The 21,917-nt window shown below is 45.5% G+C and overlaps 2 protein-coding genes across 6 annotated transcripts in view; one reads left to right on the top strand and one right to left on the bottom strand.

Annotated features, from left to right (window-relative positions):
* The window catches only part of ADGRF5 (adhesion G protein-coupled receptor F5), a 97,144-nt gene extending 95,094 nt beyond the window's left edge, over positions 1-2,050 (top strand). For all 5 annotated transcript variants that reach the window (XM_084753298.1, XM_084753297.1, XM_084753294.1 and 2 more), the window contains one exon: positions 522-2,050. In XM_084753298.1, the coding sequence (XP_084609424.1) occupies positions 522-601 (80 nt within the window). In that variant the 3' untranslated portion in view covers positions 602-2,050. The remainder of the gene's footprint in view (positions 1-521) is intronic.
* A 15,729-nt stretch (positions 2,051-17,779) lies between these two features.
* MEP1A (meprin A subunit alpha) overlaps positions 17,780-21,917 on the bottom strand; it is a 30,669-nt gene continuing 26,531 nt past the window's right edge. The window contains exon 14 of the mRNA XM_084753310.1: positions 17,780-18,588. Coding sequence (XP_084609436.1) covers positions 18,432-18,588 — 157 coding nt within the window. The 3' untranslated portion in view covers positions 17,780-18,431. The remainder of the gene's footprint in view (positions 18,589-21,917) is intronic.

The raw sequence follows: 21,917 nt of genomic DNA, 5'->3' as shown, positions 1-21,917 counted from the left end.
GCTGAGTAGTCATGCCAGCTGCCCTCCCTGCTGTGCTGGTCCTGGTACTTGGGTTTGTATCTGTCTCTTCCTCCCTTATAGCTAATCCTCTCCTTCCTTTCCTTCCCTTTATGAGCCTTCAATTCAATGGTTAGTGTCTTCCGAGTTCCCCAAGTCAAGATAAGCAAGGGGACTAGGAAGTTTTCCTTGTGTAGGAGCCCACAGGTCCATGCATGTGGGGGTGGGGGTGGGGTGTTATGGAGGCTGCTCACATGGAGATTGCCCCACCCTGTGTGAAAATCTGGCTGCTGGTGTGTTGTTGGAGTAGTTAGTGCTTGGTGGCTGCCATGCATGCTTGAGGACACCACGTCTGCCGTTTGTTCTCCGGCATGCTGGGTAGGGAGGAGGGCAGGCACGAGTTGGTTTCCAGGCATGGCTGCTGGACCAGAGCTCATCTTGGGTCATAAGAGTTTGTCTTGGAGGCTGAGGTGCTGTTTTTGTTTTTGTTTTTGTTTTTGTTTTTTTGCTTTTGTTTTTTGCAGGAACATATAACGTTTCCACCCCAGAGACGACCAGCTCATCCTTGGAAAACTCATCCAGTGCTTACTCACTGCTCCATTAGGACGAGGCAAAGACAAATCTGCAGAGACAGAGCATGCACCATGAAAAAAGGGCTATGCGCCGTGAAAAAAAGGACCCACCTGAGTCTTTTTTGGGTGAAGCATTCTCTATACAGAATTCTGGGAGTAGAGCCAAAGAGACTCAGTAAAGAGGACGCTTTCTTTCGTAAAGATGGACTAAAAGCAACTGCCATGTTTATTTTTGCTCTCAACCTCATTCCCTCATGTAATGCCAAATATGTATAGTATTTAAAAGAACTCTCCCTGCTGAGGCTCAACTTTTCTCTATACATTGTAAAATAGAATTTGGAAGAGAGTTTTACACACACACACACACATACACACACACACACACACACACACACACACACACACACACACACCTCATTTGCTATAAAGATAAGCACTGATTGAAACAGTAAGTAAAAAACTAATACCCAGGACTTCAGTGGATTCAAGGAAGGAACATAGGAAGAAGGGGAGGGAGGGAGGAAGGAGAAAAAGGAGACAGGAAATAAGATAGAAAACCTTAGGGAGCACATCCGTCATCTAATATGATTGCTCAGATACCACAGCAACTGAGAGTAAAATCATATGGCTCAAAAACAGACAATGAAATGAAGGCATGGGAAGGGGTAAGCCCAGTACATTTGGAATCTTTCCCTAGCTAAAAGGGTAGAACAAATGACAGAGGACAAGTTAGGAAGAACTCACGCCATGAGGATGCTTTCTGGCTGGATGATAACATTCTCAAGCAATGCATGCAAGGAGGCACAGTTCTTCTCAGGACAGGGACGCGTAGGAACCTTTGAATGTCAGGGTCTGAGCAAAGCAGGATGAACACACAGAGCAAGTATGACAGCAACTTTGTCATATCCAAGTAAGGGTCATTTCTTCTTCTGATTTTTTTTTAAGTATAAGTGCAGATTTATTGGGGGGCAACTCTCAGGTGGGTTCACCGGTCTCACAGAATGAGATCGGGGAGATCTCCATGCAGACAAGGAGACATTTGTCGGGGTGGGCAGAGAAAGAGTGTGTGCATGCAGAGAGAGAGAGAGAGAGAGAGAGAGAGAGAGAGAGAGAGAGAGAGAGAGAGAGAGAGAGAATGAGAATGAGAGAAAGCAAGGTTCATTTCTTATGGTTTGTCAGAAAAGCTTTGGGTATTAGACATTTTGAAAGCAATGCAAGTATATGTATATATTATACCCAGTGATTGACAAATTTGATCCACTGCCACGGAACTCAGACTTCCACATCTGTCTTTACATGTCATCGCTTTAACCAGGTACTTTCTGTGCATTATAGAATAGATTTAATAACTGTGTAGCATGTACATTTTTATTCTTGCCTTTTTGACTTCAATGTGACCATGACGATGTGCTGTCTAGCTTGCTGTGTGCCATTCCTTCCCAGCCTTCTATGTTCCCAGCCTAATACACATTCAGAGTTTTTGTGGCCTGATCTGTGTTTATTACAGGCACTAGGACAACTTCTGGAGAAAAATCTGCACCAGGCTCTCTGTGCTCCCAGCCACACTTTACTTTGATAAGCAAATGGCAGGTTGACCCCCTCCAGTCCTCATATGGGTTTTATATATGTGTCTCTCAAAAATACAGATATTTATTAAAACTGCCTCCATGTTAGAACTCACCATGTTCAGTATCCAAGAGCAATCATGAGTTCCATATCCAAGTGTGTTCTCAAAGGAACAGGGCCAATAAGGATGGTGTCTTGGTTACCTTCTCATTGCTGTAGTAAGAAATTCAGATGAAAGCAACTTAAAGGGGAAAAGGTTTGTTTTGGCTTACACTTCGGAATACAGTTCATCCTGGTGGGGAAAGTATGGCTGTCAGAGCATGGGGCCAGCCCATCGCATTGCTTCTGCAGCCTGGATGTAAAGAACAGGAAGTGAGACAAGGCTATGAAAATTGAAAGCTCTCCCCCAATGGTATCCTTCCTACAACCAGGCTCTGCCTCCTATGAGTTCCATAACTTTTTCAACAGCGCCACCAACTGGAGGCCAAGGTTTCAAATACAGGAGCCTACAGGGGACATTCCACATTTCAACAACAAACAGGAGGCTCTTCGGGGCCAGGTCCGCAGTGTTGGGTTTCTAAGCAACGAGAGACTGTGTGGGCCCTTCGTTTGAAAGACAGAAGAGTCTGAACTCTAACCATCACTCATATTTTGAAGTACTTTAAATCTCTTCTAAGCTTAAATTCTACTTCTGCTTCCTCTTCATAGAGGAAGACCTGGGTGGGGCAAAGTCCGGTGCTTTGAGTTCCGTGCCGCATCGCTTCCCACAGTTGTGTGAGCACCACCAGACGTCTGTCCCAACTTAATGGTTTATTATTTAAAGTCCTTACAGGAAATGAATGTTGCTGTGCAAATGTGGATGAGTTCTCCAGGGAGTCTCCAGAGCCACACAGAGTTCAGTAGAGAAAAGACAAGAGCTGAGTCTGAGATGGGGCATCCTCTGTGTTAGCATCAGGTTTGGAAAAAGGATGACCCAGCCCCTTCAGTCACAATTGAGGAGCATTGAGTCAGGGGTGTTGCACAGCATGACCAGGCAACCTTGACATCGGGAAGGCAGGGCACCGGGAGAAGCTGTGGCTGCTGTGCTCAGGAATACACAAGTCCCAAGAATGCTGAACTTTGGCCCATTTCACGGGTGCCCCCTTGGGAGCCATTGGGCCTGACCTTGTGAGGAGATCCTCCATAACAGCATAATGGCAGAAACTTTTAGCCGAATTCCATAGGATGTGGATCTGGCCCTCTGCCTGCTTTCATTCACAGAGACACGTTTCCCTCATCACCACTGCGCATGCCCAGAAACTCTAATGCACACACAGATTCGTACACCGGGCCACAAACTGACAAAGGCACACAGGAACATGTGTGCATAGACAGACAGACAGACACACACACACACACACACACACACACACACACATACACACACACATTTATGAAGACACATTGACACTCAAATACACAGGCACACACGTACAGGTGTTTTCACAAGGACGGCCACAACTCTGCCCCAACTGAATGGGCTCTTATCTAAAATCCCTAAGGGAAGTTTGTTGGTTTATAAATGCAGGATTCAGGAGGGGGGCCTTTCATCTTGGGGCAGATACATCCACATCCACACACACAGATGCAGCTCAGTCTTTCAAGGCACAGCATTGGATTCCAGAAAAGGAGGTTGGAGATATGGCTCGGTGGCTAAAATTGTATATTGCTCTTACAGAGGAGTCCCACATCTGTTGGGGCACACTGCCACTTGTAACTCCAGCCTGAAGGAGGTCTGCTGCCCTCTTCATGACTTTGAGGGCACTCACATGTGCAGATTCCCCCTCCCTGTCACACACATTTACACATGAAGTTTTAAAAGTAAACTCCAGAAAAATCCATGTAACAGAATGCTGAAGGAGAAGTTAGTGGTTGTCTGTGCCCAGCCCTGTGTACACAGTCCCACACTCATATTTTTAAACCATACCATAAAGTAAACATAGTATCCAAGACTGTGAAACATAGAGGCACTAAGGTAAGGTCTGTGCACACAAGGTCTGTGCAGTGCATGAAAGCTAGAGCCTAGGCCCACTTCTACAGCCTAGAACTAACTGGGTCAGAGAAGGCATGTTCCCTGACATTGGGGCCAAGTGAATCATGTTCACTTTGCTAAGAGAGCGCCCTCTACTGCCCAAATTCCACAATTCTTTATTGTGTAAAGTAGATTCCATGGGCCCCAACTTTCTTTAAGGGACTTTCCATTAAGGCAGTTTCTTGGGAAAAAAATTAATTAATTTTTAAAAATCTATGCTAATGTTTCTGGGGCTGTGAAGTTGTAGAGTTCAAAAATCCACAATTAATACATAGCAACGTTCCCAGGGAATACTGTGTCAGCCAGCATCTCCCTGGGAGAAAGCGAAGTGATGCTGTGGGAAGTCAGAACAGGCCCCTTAGGAGAAAGTGTCCATGGAGATTGGAAACTGTACACCAGCCAGTCAGTGTGTGTGTTGGGGGGCAGACATGGAGGAGTTGTTCCTAGGTGAGTGGAGAGGTAAGTCACATCCAGTTAGGAAGACAAAAAATTTGTGTGGAGGTTTTTTCAGGGAGAAAGTGTTTCATCTATGCCATGTAGAGGTGTTGTGATAAGGGGTTCTTCCCCACCAAAAAAGAAAGCCAGGGACCAAGGCCAATAGAAGCCTGGTTCCTTGAGAATCCACAAGGGAGGAGCTTAGAGCAGACATCTATTTCTTATTTTGAAAGACATCAGGAATAGCATTTCTATGGCAATCAGATGCCATGGGTTTCTAGAATTATGACTCAGAGCTTAAAATCGTGCCCTACTAATATGTCGGTGTACAGTGATGCTTTCTTACCAATAATAAAATATCTAATCATTTACCCGGCTTTCTTGGTGTATGTTGTCCATTTGTTGATCAAGCGCTGCTGCTGCTGTTGCATGCTTCCTCACGGGTCAGCCGGAACGGGGTCCCACTCTCCAAACACCCAGTGGGGCCTTCCGGTTTCTAGATTCAGAGGGTGTTGGATTCTGGCGTGCGAGCTCAGGCAGGGCCCGCGGCTGTTGTCACACTACCCACACTCCCAGGGGTGTTGTGATGATCCAGTGCCTGCCTCACAGGGACTTTCAACAGGGTCCTTGAAGCAAAGTTGCCAGGACCTAAATATCTAAGACACAAATCAACTGTTCCAACGAGTGTGGTTTGGTTGACTGAAGCGAGTGCTCTTCCTCCCCCCGCCGCCGCCCCCTTGCGTCCCCTATACATAAGTACTTTCTAGTACATTCTAGGAAGGAGCTGACATTGGCTATTGATTTTCAAAGGCCATTTCAGGGATAGGAGTGACCACGAAGGGACTTGGCTGTAGGGTTCTTTCCTCACCGCCAAAATCCTATGTATGGAACCAGAGGCAAAGCCCAAAGCGGAAGTGACGTGATCCATCCCTTCGAGACAGGTCACTTGGAAGAATTTGGGGAATCCAAATAATTTTATTGACTTCTATTGCCACCCCTGATAAACTTCACAAATGAGACCTGGGCGGGAGCTACGGAAGCCTGTTTCCATCCAGGGATTTTATTCGTTAACTCAGAGCCCATTTAAGTGTGATGGCAACTATTACAGAATAAACATGACTAGCCTCGGAATCTAGCTGGTGAAGGGGAAGGCGTAACCGCCAACAGGAAGGGCAAGTCCTGGGAAGATGGCTGTCGCCTCCCAGTTCTGACAGCCCTGGACAACAGTATCCGAGAACGTCTTCAGGCTTGGCCTCTTTGGGAGTGATTTTGATGAGTGTCATCTTCTGTCCCCGTCCTGCCAATCAACACCCCCCACCCCCCTCCAACACACAGACAGTCACACACACACACACACACACACACACACACACACACGCACACACACACCCTTAGTTGTGGAAAGAGATGCTTGATTTTTGATTAACTGAAGAAGGTCATTACATCCATTTGCTTTTTTTTTTTTTTTCCTGGAACTGGGAGAGTTTTCCCATGCCCCAGGAGCCTTTTACAGCTGTCTGAATCAACTTCCTCCCAGGCATGTCCAGCTGGGCGAATGAGTGACAGCTGGCCTCAACTGCTAGGCCTCCAACCCTCCCTGTTTGCTTCTCCTGAGACTTGATCGCCACCTGGTGGGCATTAGAGGATGTGCCTCTTTTGTGGTTCTCACTTGCAGCACAGCGTGGAGGCTGAGGGTCCCAAATGGACAGCACACAGTAATGTAACTTGGGTCAGAGAAACAGGATGAAGTCTGAGGCTGCACAACAGATACAATCTCTCTCTCTCTCTCTCTCTCTCTCTCTCTCTCTCTCTCTCTCTCTCTCTCTCTCTCTCTCTCTCTCTCTCTCTCTCTCTCTCCCTCCCTCCCTCCCTCTCCCTCCCTCCCTCTCTTTCTCTATCCCTCCCTTCCCCCTCCCTCCCTCCCCCTCTCCTTCCCTCCCCCCCCCCATCTGTAAATGTCACAGCTCTGAAGGGAAATGCCTCCTGGCAGTTGGAAGCCAAAGAAGACCACAAATGTAACACAAGAGAGTTTTATTGGGAAAGACAGGACAGTGGATGTCTTTGCTCAGGTGAGAACTGGTAAAGAACTGAGCAGGAGGTAGGCTTTATATAGTTTCTTAGGGGTGGAGTTTCCCAGGGTGGAGTTCAGGGATTGGTACGTTTTCAAAACCCAAAAGTGAACTCCTTCCACTGTGACATTATGATCTTTGCAGGGTCTAGTCAGGAAACATGCAGAGGTATGGATACATACAGTTGAATTGTACATAGGGCATTTGCCAGCGGGAGAACAAATATATGTATATATCCTCCTTCACTGATGAAAACTTATCTGTATGACTAAGCAAATCTAGTCAGTCCCAGAACCCATAGGGATTTGACCCTCTCCACCCTGCTACCACCCACGGGGGCACACACATGCACACACCACCACCACCACCACCCAACCTTTTCAAACAGGCTTCTGGAAGGTATTTAAGGAAGAAGAATTAGTGCCTTCCATGTTTGCTGAGGAGAAAAACTTACTCCATAAATGAAGGTATAAAGCAAAAAATGGATTCTCCTATTCCATAATTTACCCATTGAACAGTTTTATTCAGCCATAAAAGTATAATTACGTCATTTGGAGGAAAATGGATGAAATTGGAGATGGTTGTGTGATGAAATGTAAGCCTGACCCAGGAAGACAAACATTCTCTAGATTTACGACACATCTACACACCACCACTAACACACACACACACACACACACACACACACACACGTAAATAGAATGGAGACTATTTGGGAAGAGGAAGGGTGAAGCAGGGAGCGAGAGTAGGGAGAAAGGTGAAGAGAGGGTAATGGGTAAATATGATCAAAATGTACAATAAACTTAACTAAGGTTCATTGTGTGCACTAGAGAACAGTTCAGCAGTTAGGAGTGCTTTGCTGCTCTTCCAGGGCACTCAAGTTTAGTTCCCAGCACCCACAGCAAGCAGCTCACAACTTCCTGCAGCACCCAGCCCCAGGGGACAAAGCGCCCTCTACTGGTCTTGTGGGTACCTGCACCCATATGCACATACACACATATGTATAATTTTAAAAAAATAGTAAAACATTTTAAATGTCATTATGAAACATCACTTTGCACAAGGAATATACATCATTGTTTTAAATTACCCAATTAATTTTTTTTTCCAATCTGGGACAGCTTTCCAATCTTCAAACCGCACCAAATCTTCAGCTGCTGGGTTGTCTTTAACCCAGCCAGCAGCTGAGGCCATATGGTAAGTTTCTCATCTGGCCTCTGGGCACACACTGCCAAAGCATGGGCCAAGAAGAGAAGAAATAAACAGGTTCCTCTGTTGGGAGCGCTGGTACTTGGAGCAGACGGGGGGGGGGGGGAAGCTGAACTGGCTTTATGTAATGAGACATATAACTTCTCAGTGTACAGGGGTAGATATCATGTGCCTTGAGATTTTGCTCTACCACCCCCCATCCCCGCAGAGAAGATACCTTTCCTCTTAGGATGGACATTTCTTTACCAGATAATAAAATCTCAGTGAAAGGCAAAGAATAAGATGCAAGTCCTTCTAGGAGAGGCCCAAAATGGAGTTATTGTCCCAACAAGCCTGACTGTGTTGTTCAGGGAGTTGTGGGAGTGTTTGGGATTTTAAGCTGCAATGCCATTGGGTACCCAAAGATTAATGGGTTATTCTGTGGGGAACTCGGAAGGCATTGCTGAGAGCAAGGCAGGTGGCGGAGGCCTGCCTTGTGACATTTCAAAACGAAGCAACGACTTTATCAGGTTGATTTATGTTAACCTGAAGCAAGCTAGAATCATCTTGGAAGAAGGACTCTGAACAGAGAAAATGGCAAGCCTGGAGGGCATTTTCTTTATTACTAATTGATATGAGGAGAGGGCACAGTCCATCGAGAGTGGTGCCACTGGTGGGCCAGTGGTCCTGGGTATAATAAGAAAGCAGGCCAAACAAGTGAGGAGCAAGCCAGTAGGCAGCACTCCTCTGTAGCCTCTCCATCAGCTCCTGCCTCCAGGTTCCTTCCCCATCTTAGCTCAACAATGGAATGTGACCTGAGAGTTATAAATGAAGTTAACATAACCCTCTCCTCCCCAAGCTGCTTATGGTCATGGTGTTTTATCACAGCAACAGAAACACTAAGACCAGGACCATATGTGTGGTATATTTGAATTACAAACCTGTGGTTTCTGGTCAGCAAAAGACCAGGATCAGTGAAATGAAATGCTTGCTTTATTGGGACAATTAATGTTGATCAGCTGGGGCCCAATATCATTGTGGTAAAAAAAAAAATCTTCTCAGAGTATTTCCTTGGGGTCAGCACACAGAACTGTGGCCCAAAGTGGTTCAGGTGATCTCCTCTTAGCAATAAGCTTGATAATATGTAAGAGTCCCCCCGGGTTGTACTGGTTCAATAAAAACTTTAAGATTGAAGAGCTCATGGGATTTACCTGGAACCTGGCACCATGTGGCAGGGTTAGAGTCCCTACAGAGAGTCCATGAAAGGCCAAGGTGAAGAGGTAGACGTATTTGCAGTGGAAACCCAAGGACTGAATAGATCAGGGTGACAGGCTGAGGCTCGGCACCATGTGACAGGGTGGCTGTCCTTGAAAAGAGGAAAAGAGACCATTGGGAAAGGGGCAGCCTCAGTTGCAGGGAAGACCTCAGCATAATGGAGCTGCCGAGGCTGTAAAGATGATCACCAAGGACAGTAGCAGCTGTTGGCTGGACCAAACCTGAGACTAGGGGACAAAATGTGTGTGCTTCAGAAGGTAGAGATGGAGAAACGGAACTGCCCGAACCCATTGGAACCCAGAAGATTGTGAGCCCCAGATGTTGTATATTGAACTAAAGGATTTTATTTATGCTGCTGGATATTGGTGTTTGCTTAGATTTTACTGTAATTGTGCCCTGGTTCTTCCCTCTTGGAATCAGATTTTTTGTTTGTGTTTGTTTTTCAAGAAATGGTTTCTCCATGTATATGGCCCTAGATGTCCTGGAACTGGCTCTGTAGTCCAGGCTGGCCTCAAACTCTGGGATCTGCCTGTCTCTGCCTCCCAAGTGCTGGGATTAAAGGCTTGTGCCATCACTCCTGGCTGAGGCATTAAATCTTTAAAGAGAACTTGAACTTTTATAATGTTGAAAAATTTTAAAGACTAGAGGATGTTTAAGAGTTACATCACATTTTATATTGTGAGATTAATATGAGCTTTTGTGGATTGACAAAGGAAAAGGTAATGGTTTGATTTTAGTGTCAATTTTTATAAGAGGCCAGTTGTGCTGCTTAGTTTTTGTCAACTTGCTACAAGCTAGGGTTACCTGGAAAGAAAGAACCTCAACTAAAAAAAAAAAAACATGTGTCCTCTGGATTGGCCTGTTGGCAGGTCTATGGGGCATCTACTTGAGTAGCAATTGATGAGGGAGGGCTCAGCCTACAGTGGGCAGCGGCCACCCCTGTGGTCCTGGAGGATATAAGCAAGGACCGTGGGCCTGGAATGGGAGTCAGTAAGCAGCATCTCCCCAAGGTGTCTACTTCAGTTCCTGCCACCCAGTTCCTGCCTTGGCTTCCTTTGGTGATGAACTGTGATCAAATCATAGAAGACAAACAAACCCTTTTATCCCCAGGTTGTTTTTGGTCGCGTCTTTACAGCCGCAATTGAAAGCAAATCAAAACATAGTAAATACTCCTTTTCTCTTCATTTTGCAGATGGAAAAAAGTAAATATCAAGAAGTTTACAACTTGCCAAAAGTGCATGCAGCCATGGATCTCCAGAGCCGAGTGTTAAATGCAGTGTCTGGCAGGAAACATGAGAACCTTGCTGTATTCCAAGCTATTGCCATTGCTTTGTTGACAGCAGGCTTGCATAGTAGGATGGGTTGTTAGTCCACAAAATGAGAGACAGGGAGAGAGAGAGAGAGAGAGAGAGAGAGAGAGAGAGAGAGAGAGAGAGAGAGAGAGAGAGAGAGAGAGAACAGTGGAGGATAGGGAATGTTAGAGGAGTTAAGACTTATTTTTAATATATATACATATATATGGGTTTTTGCCTGCATATATGTCTGTATATTACATGTATGCCTGGCGTCCACAGAGACCACAAAAGGGCACGGATCCTCTGGAACTGGAGGTATGTGTGGTTGTTAACACATTACATGTGAGTGTTGGCGGTCAAACCCGGGTCCTCCAGAAGAGCAGCCAGTGCTCTTAACTGTTAAGCTATCTTTCCAGCTGCAAGTTAAATCAAACTCAAGATTAATCTCACTTTATTATTTCACCCAGGGGCAGGTGACTAGTGGTTTGGGCACATGCAGCTTCCTTTGTCAGTCTGAAAGAATGACAAGGAATTGCACTTCGTTCACGGTGGACCTCCCCAAATACAGCATCCCGGCCACCCCTTGACATTTTTAATTCCTAGCTGTCATTCAAGTGAGCTTCCTGTATGGCTTTGAGCTGAAAATGCTATTTTTATCTTGGCACGGATATATCAAGGAGTCTCAGGCTGTTGACTGCCACGGAGGAGGAAAACACAGTTTCCCAGAAGTTAAGTGTGAGTTTTTTGAGGCAGCATTTAAACACAAAATGTGGAAGACCGAGACACCGCCCTAACAGAGTTGGTGACTTCACACTCTTCCTTGTAACGTGGAGACTGAAACTGTGTCTGGACCATTGATTCTTGCTTCACTGGCATGGGCAGATGGGTGACGATGATGTGGCTGACGAGGATCCCTGATCGAAAGCCTGTTAGTGGGCTGCATGGAAGTCAGTCTGTGTGCTTTCCTACCTCGCACAGACCCCTGAAGCTGACGGCTTGGGGAAATAATGGTGGCAAGGATGGTAATGATGACAATGGTTCAATCCCCATTGATTGCTGAGAGATTCATATAGAGCTAACAGATTAGTACCTGGAACCCAGGCATGGACAGACTATGTCAGCCATTGTCATCCTGAGTCATTCCCTGTGGATATTCTGAGGCTTAAGCAGAATCTCCATTAATAAGAAAAATAAATAATTAAGAAACATACAGTCTCTACACTTTCATGTCTAATTTGTGGTAAGGAGTCTTTGAAAAGAATCCCAGGGCCTGCGAAGATGGCTCAATCAGTAAAGGGCTTCCCATGCAAGCGTGAGGAACTTGAGAGGTGGCGATAGATTGAAGAAGGTACCCAATATGGACCTTTAGCTTCCACACGCACATAACACACATGAGTATGGAAACACGCATATATCACACACAAGAAAGAAATAGATGGTTCTAAAAGATACCTAACTTCTTTTTATTGGGACATTCATACAATGCATTTTCAACATATTTGAGGGGGGTTTGGTCATATCGCCAACTTCTCCCCGTGACTCCTTCCAGATCCACTCCTGCCCAGCGACAACCCCCCAACTTCATGTCTTCTTTGTTTTTGTTTGTTTGTTTGCTTGCTTGCTTGTTTTCCTAGCACACTCCAGTTTGTATGTCAATATACTTCTGGGGGCGTGGCCATCCACAGAAGTACGGTTGACCTACAGAGTCATATGGTGAAAGAGAACTGACCTGTCTTCTCCGAGAGACAACCAAGCTAGCTGTGGAGGCTAGTGAACCCCTCTCTACTGCAAGTACATGACAACATTTGAGTCTCAAACTAGCCCGTTCAATCAAGCCTGAATGGAAAACACATTCATAAAACATGTTGAGAATCTGGTAAACGTTCCCACTGGAGCTCGGTCAGTCTAAGAGAATTTACATATCACTCAACTCATTTACTCCTCACACTGATTCCATTCTTTTCTGTCCTTAGTGAAGACCCAATTACACCACAAATGGGCACTTGTAAGCTCCCATCACTGGGATTATAGGTTCAAACACAGGTAGGACAGGGGCTGGGGCACTGTTCTCGGAGCTCCCAGGGCTCCTTTGGTGACCTTGTCTCTCTCTGTCTGTTTATTTCATTCCAAGACAAACCTGGGAGGGAAAAAAAAAGTAGCTCTGAGGTTCAGATGCAGCTCAAGGCTTAGCCTTGGTTTTGTCCTGGGCCTACAGCTGTCTCTCATGGTGTCTGGTAGAAGAATTATCTAAGTTTTATTTCACACACAAAAAAAGTTCTTAACCCGCCCAGTATAGCACATGTTGGCTCCATGCCGTTCTCAGGAATTTAGAACCTTCCTGTCTCTTTGATTCCCACCCCCACCCCCCAAGATTTTTCCCCTCATTCCGGCCCCACTAGGGCAGCTTCCCCTTTAGCCATCAGCCTTTATCGGTCCTTAGGATAAAGGATGTAACTAAGGATGTGCAAGCTGAGACTCTAAAGAAAGGCCATGGTCAACAGGCAACATTAATACTTCTGTTCTTCTGGGTAAGCGTGGACACCAGGCCCACTTCCTGTGAGGGACAAGGGTGAGGTAGGGGGTATAAAAACTGCTCTGGGTGGCCATTTGGACAGTGAAGGTTCAGGGTTTTTATTCCTGAAAAACCTGCTGGTAGCCATCTTGCCTATGGCTAAAAACCAGCCTCTGCTTCCAGGTCTCTCTTCCCTGCCTCCTCCGAACGTCCTTAAACTCTGCTTTGTTTATTGTTTGTTTGCCTTTTGGTTTTGGATACAGAGTTACAGATAGCTTATGCTGGCCCTGAACTCAGCACGTGGCTGAATTCTTTGAAGCCCTGACCCTTCATGACTTCCGTCCCCTGAGTCTAGCCACACCTGGCTAGACTCGCTTTTCCTTAATTCCCTTGCTGAGAGAAATCTTAAAGTCTTGCTACTTTCCACAGGGTTGGTTGGTCGCACATGGGTCCAGTTGTCTTAAGTTCGTCTAGGCCCCGAGGGAAGCTGTGACCCAAATGGGTCCGTGTCTCAGTTCACTCTGGGATCCAGGACTGACCCCGGGCAACACTGAGAAAGGCTGGGGAGTGCCTGTCTCTAGATTTGGAGCTCACTTAGAGTTTCATCTGTTACAAACACATGCAAGCGCACACCCAGTACTGCCCTGCCCTGTCACATCTCTCACATCAGTACTCATGAGTACATGCACACAGGCACATGCCCAGCTGGTCTATCTTCCATTGTCAAATCTTTTCTGTCACCTTCTTTCATACCGGTATTCATTAGAGGTCTGTCACGAGTGTCATATTCACTCTTTCTCAACCACAGTCACTAGTGTTTTCAACAGTCTAGCAAATAGTACTCACCACAGGACCAACATGATACATCCTAAAACAAACAAGGAAAAATCTTATATTTGTGTCTGTTTGGGGGGGGTATACAAGTGCATACAGGTGACCTCTGAAGCCAGAAGAGAACCGTTACAGACAGTTGTGAGCTTCGTGGCTGCTAAGAACCTAACTCCAATCTTCTGCTACTGCAGCAATCGCTTTTAACACCTAATCCATCTCTGCAGCCCAGTGATGTATTTTTGGTTTTATTTGTTTGTTTGTTTGTTTTTGTTTCTGTTTTTACATCCTGGAGGTAGCCCCATGCCTCCTTACCTCCCAGTCCTTCCCTGCCCCTCCTCCTCATCCGCCTCCCCCATTCCTTAGAAAGGGGAAGCACCCACACACCCACCCTCCCCAGCTCATCAAATCGCATCAGGAGGGAGCACAGCCTCTTCCCCTGTGGCCTGGTGAGGAAGTCCTAACAGGGGGAAGTTATCAAAAAGCTGTCAACAGAGTCCATGCCATGCCGGAGAGAGCCCCCCCCCACACACACACACTCCTCAATAACGGACCCACATGAAGTCTGTGCCATCCATCAGCTGCATCTGTGTAGGGGGCCTATGTCCAGTCATGCAAGGTCCTTGACTGGTGCCTCAGTCTCAGCAGGCCCCTCGGGGTCTTGGTTTATTGGCTCTATTGGTCTTCTTGTGAAGCTCCTGTCACCTCTCGGTCCTTCTTCTCCTGTCCCCAACTTTTCCACAAGACTCCCTATATTTCACCCAATGTTTGGCTGTGAATCTCGGCATCTGTTTCACGGTGCTGCTGGCTGGAGCCTCTCAAGGGACAACTCTGCTAGGCTTCTGTCTGCAAGCACAGCAGTCTCCTTAATAGTGTCAGGGGTTGCCTCTTTTCCATGGGGTGGGTCTTGGGTTTGGCCAGGCACATGATGTGTTTTTTGAAAATTCATTTTGCCTAGAGATGTTGGAGAAACATGTTCAGAATATATTGAAGATAACAAGAACAGCTGTTTTAGCTGTATTCATGAGTGTGTGCAAATATGAATAGATGACCAGTTAGATAAAAAGCAGTATCCAGAGTAAAGAAAAATAAGCAAAACAGAGTCTACGTAGTGCCAGATAAAGATTGTCTTATATTTACATATTATACATTATAAATATAAAATATATTATGATATGTAGTATGTTATATGTAAATAGAAACTATATTATGTATTTATATAGGTTAGCATATGTTTCAAAGCATCTTTGCAAATGTCGGTCTTCTTATGTGTTTCTGAGACCCACTGGGAGTGATAGAGTCTGTCCTTAAGTGCCTGGTGACCTGATTGCTGCACCTGTTCTCTCTCAACTGCCCGCAGTTTACTGCTATGAAGGCGCTGCACTTGGTGTGCGTGAGAGTCTGTCACGTCAGAAAGTAGAAAGTGTAATGCAGCTGAAAGGAGGGGCTCACACACAAAAGAGTTAGGTTACGATTTGCTTATAAATTTGCAACTTTTTTCACCAAGATGTACTATGATTGACGACCATGCCCCAGAAGAGAGTGAAGTGGATTCCATAAAGGGCAGGGAGCTGAGGGGAAGGGGTTGAGGGTGGGTTTGATCAAAACACACTGTATGCATGTATGAAATTTTCAGTCAGTTTTAAAACATAATCACCGTAGGTTAAAGCACAAGAAATCTGCTTAAATCTCAAAACAACAATAGTCTAAGAAATATGAAGGCAAGCATGGTGGTGGGTGCACACCTGTGATCCAAGCACTTGGGAAGCTGAGACAGGAGGATCGCCATGAGTTTGAGGCTAGCCTGGGCTACATACTAAGCTCTTGTTTGAAAAACAAAGGAAAGAAAAGGAGGAGGGAGCAGGGGGAAAGTAATGTTAAACAAGTAGCAATGGGGTGGTTGTTATGGATGTGAAGAGTGGGGGGAGGGCATGCTCTTTGCACTGGTAAGGCTGAATTGCTGGAACAGAGAAACGCACTTAAACAAGACCCTATTTGGCCCCTGGTCTTTCTCACTAGGTAGAGGATTCCATTGCTGATCACATCAGACCACTGGTTCTGAATTACGAATGGATTTTTCTGATTGCGATACAAACCTTGAGATGGTAAGGTTCAGGAGCAGGATGGAGTCAGTGATGCGTTAAGAGCAAGAACAGCTTAACTGATTCCTTACAAACTCTGCTATTAAAAACAAAGGATTCCTGAAATTTGTGGACAAGTGGATGGAACTAGAAATGATCATAATGAATGAGTTAACGCAGAAGCAGAAAGACTCAAATGGTATATACTCACTTATAATTAGACACTAGCCCAAAGGGCATGTCCTATGAAAGTCTTCACTTACCAGGAAAGTGGGACAGAGGGGAGGACATCTTATTTGGACTCTAGGTGAGAGAAGCATGGGAGAATGGGGAAATAAAAGGATCCAGAGGGTCCTAGAAACCTACAAGAAGAACATTATGACAGGCGGATCTGGGTCCAGGGGTCCTGTTCAGACTATGGCACCAGCCAAGGACAATACGGGCAGTAAACTTTGAACCCCTACCCAGGTCTAGCCAATGGACAGGACATTCTTCACAGTTGAGTGGAGAGTGGGGACTGACTTTCACATGAACTTTGTTGCCCCATATTTGACCACGTCCCCTGGATGGGGAGGCCTGGTGGCACTCAAGGATAACAGGCTACCAAGAAGAGACTTGATACCCTATGAGCATATATAAGGGGAGGAGGCCCCCCTCAGTCAGAGTCACAGGGGAGGGGAGTAAAGGTAAAATGGGAGGGAGGGAGGAATGGGAGGATACAAGGGCTGGGATAACAATTGAGATGTAATATGAATAAATTAATAAAATATGTTTTCTTATTTAAGAAAGGTCCAACCTTATTGGACCAAGGTTGTTTGGTCCAAGTCTGCATCCAGGATACCTGACTTGCTAATGGCCTCCTAGTCACTAGAATCACAGTATCTCTTAAGGTATGTGGAGGAGGCCAGCAGCAGCAGCAGCAGCAGCAGCAGCAGCAGCAGCAGCAGCAGCAGCAGCAGCTGGTAATCTGTTAGAAATGCAAATAGCTAGGCCACTGCAGACATGTGAAACTAGAAACCTTGGGGTGGGCTATGCCCTGGATGTCAACTCCTCCTGCCAGGCATGCCCCCTGGCATGCCTCTAAGTCTCCAGTTAGACAGTGCCTGTCCCCTGGCTCCTCTCTGTGGCTCCCTACAAGCCAACCTTTGTGTGGAAGGGACGCTTCTTTTACCCTCACATTTGTTTCCAGTGTGCGGTAACTCTGTGGAGATACAATAAAGCCTGCGCCTGAGAAGTCCAGTCACATAATTCCTGGACCATTCAGATTCCTGGGAATCTGTTCTGTCACTTAACATCAAGATGGCTGGCCAACGAGGAGGCGGGGAGGGGGCAGGGGGGCAAGAGGATTGAAAGCTTTCCTTTTTAGTAGACTCATCTTGGAACTTTCCTGTCCCAGCTGCGTTTTTTATCAGCTTGGGGCTACAGAAAGTCAAAATATCTGAAAATACTTCTTTAAAGTTCTGAAATCTTTGGTCATACTACAATACTACAACACAGGCATGAAAGGCATAGAAAATAAACATCATCATCATCATCATCATCATCATCATCCCCATCATCACCATTGTCATTATCACCTAGCATCTCATGTAGCCCTGATTAAAACTTGTACCTGAGGATGACCTTGAGCACCTGATTCTTTTGCCTCCACTCAGAATGGTGGATTACAGACAAGGGCTACCACATTGTGCAGGCTAGGAAGCAACCCTGGGTTTTGTGCTTGCTAAGCAAACATTTTATAAGCTTGGATACATCTCCATCCCCAAAATAAACTTTTAAATTTTGGAATCTGAAAAAGAGGCTTTGGGCATCTACACACACACACACACACACACACACACACACACACACACACACACACACACATACACAAAACACAGAGTACACATGTTTCATCTTTATTGGTTTTATTAAGCCTTTTCTTTAAATCCAGAGCAAGAAAAAAGCACACACCATGGAAACCCAGATGAACTGGGGAATCTTTGAAATCATCTCACAAGATACTAAGTGAACAGTAAGACTCCTGTGTCTGGTGAAAACTGGGTATTTTGTTCTAATACATCTGCATATAGATTTAATCATATGCTTTATGATAGGAAGTAGAAACACAAGACTTACTATACCACAGCTATTCACTCACTTATTTGTTCATCCTGTCAATACCTCTTGAGTACCCACAATACACCAGTCAGGCACACTTCTAACACTGGGGCCAATGTGGCAGCTGACCATAATGTGCCCCCACCCAACTAATGTTTGTGATTTAAGGGGAGAAGGTCAAGGGAGCAGAGCATCTATAATTAAATGCAATGTCTGCTGTCTTAGGACATAATGGGTTGACCAGGAATCCACAGAAAGGTAACAGAACTGTGCAGGGGTGAGAGTGGTCAGAGGCCCACGTGAAGTTTGTGTGAGGCCTTGGTTTTAGAGGTCTTCTCAAAGATGGTTGATAAAAACTATCCCAACATACGCTGATGGCGGGAAGGAAAGTCCGGGTGGAGGGGGCCCTTCTGAGGTCTGGTGGCGGTCAGCAGGTAGCTGCTCAGTGCCTCAGCTTTTGGTAAGTGTTGGAGAAAGTGATGAGGGTCAAAAAGATCAAACCAGTGACACAGCCAATGATCAGGCCCAGCACACTGCCATGGACTTGCATGGCCTGACAGCGCTCCCCCGTGTAGAAAAATGCACGCCCGGAGACGCACCTGTGGAAGAAGACATAGAGAGTAGAAGCTGCCTGGACCTCAGGTGCTATCCAGCCACACGACCCACCAATAATAGCAACAATAGCAAACAATTGCAGACCATTCCCAGCCCACTCGTAGACTGTATACCTATGAGTTCCTTTAGCCACACCCGGGCTTTTTGAGGTAGGGGCTAGAATCTAGCCATTTTCACTGTCCATTATTTAAGCTGAGGAAGGATACATAACTCAACTCTTGGAGTCACATGGTTGGTGTATCACACCTGAAGATGAGCCTCAAGGGAGGGGCCTTGGCCACCTGGCGTTCAGGAGGAAGGCTTGGACCAGTTCCTGGCTCAGATACACTGCAACGGAAGCTGCCAGGAGAGAACCTCTATCGTACACTCATTGAGATGCTAGAACACGCAGACCACATCAACTGAGTGTGACACACTGCCAATGGTCTCTCAACATTTCTGAGCATTCGCAGGAATTAATGAAAGTCCTGTGCCAATTAATGTTACTGACACATAGTAAGGACATATTAGCTAAACTTTGGGACTTTATTCTTTCTATCTATCTATTTTTCTTTCTTTTCTTTCTTTTTTTTTTTTTTTGGAAAAATGAAATCATTCATATTACATCTCATTTGCTATCCCATCCCATGCATCCTCCCATTCCTCCCTCCCTCCCACTTTCACCCCATTCCCCTTCTCTATGACTGTGACTGAAGGGGACCCCCTCCCCCTGAATATGATGCTAGGGTATCAAGTCTCTTCTTGGTAGTCTGTTATCCTTCCTCTGAGTGCCATTGGGCCTCCATATCAAGGGGACATGGCCAAATATGGGGCACCAGAGTTCATGTGAAAGTCAGTGCCCAGTCTTCACTCAACTGTGGAGAATGTTCTGTCCCTTTGCTAGATCTGGGTAGGGGTTTGATGATGACTTCTCGTATTGTCCTTAGTTGGTGCGATAGATAGAGCAGAATCCCTGGGCTCAGATCTGCCCATCATAGTGTTCTTCTTGTAGGTTTCTAGGACACTCAGGATCAATCTATTTCCCTATCTCCTATATTTCTCTCATCTAGAATCCCAATAGGATGTCCCTATCTCTATCCCACTTTCCTGGTAAGTGAAGACTTTCATGAAACATACCCTTTGGGCTAGTGTCCCGTTAGTTATAAGTGAGTATATACCATTTGAGTCTCTCTGCTTCTGGGTTAGCTCACTCATTATGCTTTTTTCTTTTTAAAATGTTATTTGGCCCTGGGCATTGGTGGCTTACACCTTTAATCCAGTACTGGGGAGTCAGAGGCAGCCAGATCTCTCAGTTCAAGGCCAGCCTGGTCTACAAAGTGAGTTCCAGGACAGCCAGAGCTACACAGAAAACCCTTGTCTTTAAAAAAAAAATGTTATTTTGTATAAATATTCTTAAGGGTGGACCCCACAGCTCCCATAACAAAAATCCTTGCTTTTGTTTCTAACATTTCGGCTGCGGAGAACTCAATGGAGCATGCTGGGATGTTTGTGAATCAGGGGTCGATCCTTTTCTTATCCTTGGAGGTTTTTTTTTTACTTTCTTAGTTCTTATGTCAGGGTTGAGATCATAGTGACACCTCAGACTAGCCTGGAACTCACTGTGTAGATATGGTTGGCCTCAAATGTGCCATCCTCCTGCATCAGCCACTCAAGTGCCAGGATTACAGAAGTAAGCCACTACACAAATTTTTCCTTCTGATCTGATCTCACCAGCTCAAGTAACTTTCAGCAAGCTTATCCATCCCGCAAGGCCCCTCTTCAGGGATGTGCAAGGTAACACTTTGGTGCATGCATGGCAACTCCTGATTTTCCTTCCGGGACAAGTGAGGCTAGCAGGAGAACCTACTGGGATGTGCTGTCTGAGACCCTATCAGGCAGAGGCATGGGCCTATGTCTTTAATCTGTCATTGGTATCCTATCTAGGGTGAGTCAACATTTGCTGATGTGCCCCTCAAGAACAGTTAATCTAATAAGGGCAAAGTGCTCTATGCCTCTGGTGCCTAAACAGAAGCTCCATTTAGTCATAAAAAGAAAATTTAGAGCCAACCCAACAGTAACAAGGACACTGTTAGGAAGTCATGACCATCACTTTTTAAAACTGTCTAAGTGATGAACGACAAGAATTGCTCCAAGTTGAAGGAAACTAAAGAGATGTGGAACACAATGCATTGTGATGTCCTGGAAGAGAAAGGGGACGCTGAGGAACAGGTGGTGAAATCTATATGAAGTCTGACGTCTGGCCCAGCGTTTTGCGCTGATATTCAAGTCTTACCTTTGCTAGTTTTAACATGGCCATGTGACATGTTAAGATGAGAGGAAGATTTTTAAGGACACAGGGACGTCTGTAGCATTTGCACAGTGTGCCTGCAAGTATGAAATTATTTCCAAGTACAAACTCAAAGGGAAGGAAACAAAGTGGAGAAGAGAAAAACTCAGAGGCAACATGCCTGTGTGGGGCAGCATGCAGTGTGCCTCCTTGCATCTGCTTTTGTCCTGCCGACTGCAGGCGATGTTTCCCTCACTACACACATTTGTTTATGATGTGTTCTTTAGGTTGTTGCATGAACATTAGAAAAAGACCTATCAGACACAGAAGATTGCACAGACAGGCATTCATATATGCAAGTCCCAATCACAGCATTTATTATCTGGATACTTTGGGACAAATTACCCTTTGTACATTCATCTTCCCTGACGTACTAGATGAAGGTAAGAAAGGCTGTGTCATAGGGGCAGAAAAAGTAAACTCAGATCGTGTTGTGTAATGCTGAGAAGGGTACATGATACCCAACTGGCAGAAATATGATAATGATAATCATTAGAGTTATTGAAAACAAAATAATAGAACAGAACTGATGGATTCTAAAACCCTTACTGCTACTACTAACAAATAATTAGTAAGACATCTTCCATCCCTGAAGATTTAAGGATAGTTATTGCCATGTTCTTTTATGTGTATATATGGTATTCGTGCATGCATGCATGTGCATGTGTGTGTGTTCTTTGGTCATTCTTTACCTTATTTTTGAGCTGGGGTCTCTCTAAGCCTGAAGCTGGCTGACTTAACTAGATTGTCAGGCCAATGAGCTCCACAAACCCTCCCTTCTCCACCTGCTGAGCACTGACATTACAGATATGTGCCACTAGGCTCTGGTGTTTTATGTGGGTGCCAGGGACGACCCAAACTCAAGTCTTCAAGTTGGTAAAGCAAGCATTTTACCAGTGGACACCCTTCCTCTGGCCCACCATCATGACTTTTTGAACAGCAAATGTGACTCAGATATGCTACCTCACCCACTACCTGCCGCCCTTG

Source organism: Acomys minous (genome assembly GCF_964271855.1).
Source record: "Acomys minous genome assembly, chromosome: 13".
NCBI lineage: Eukaryota > Metazoa > Chordata > Mammalia > Rodentia > Muridae > Acomys > Acomys minous.
Note: the sequence above shows the minus strand (reverse complement) of the source record. Positions and strands in the feature narration are given on the sequence as shown.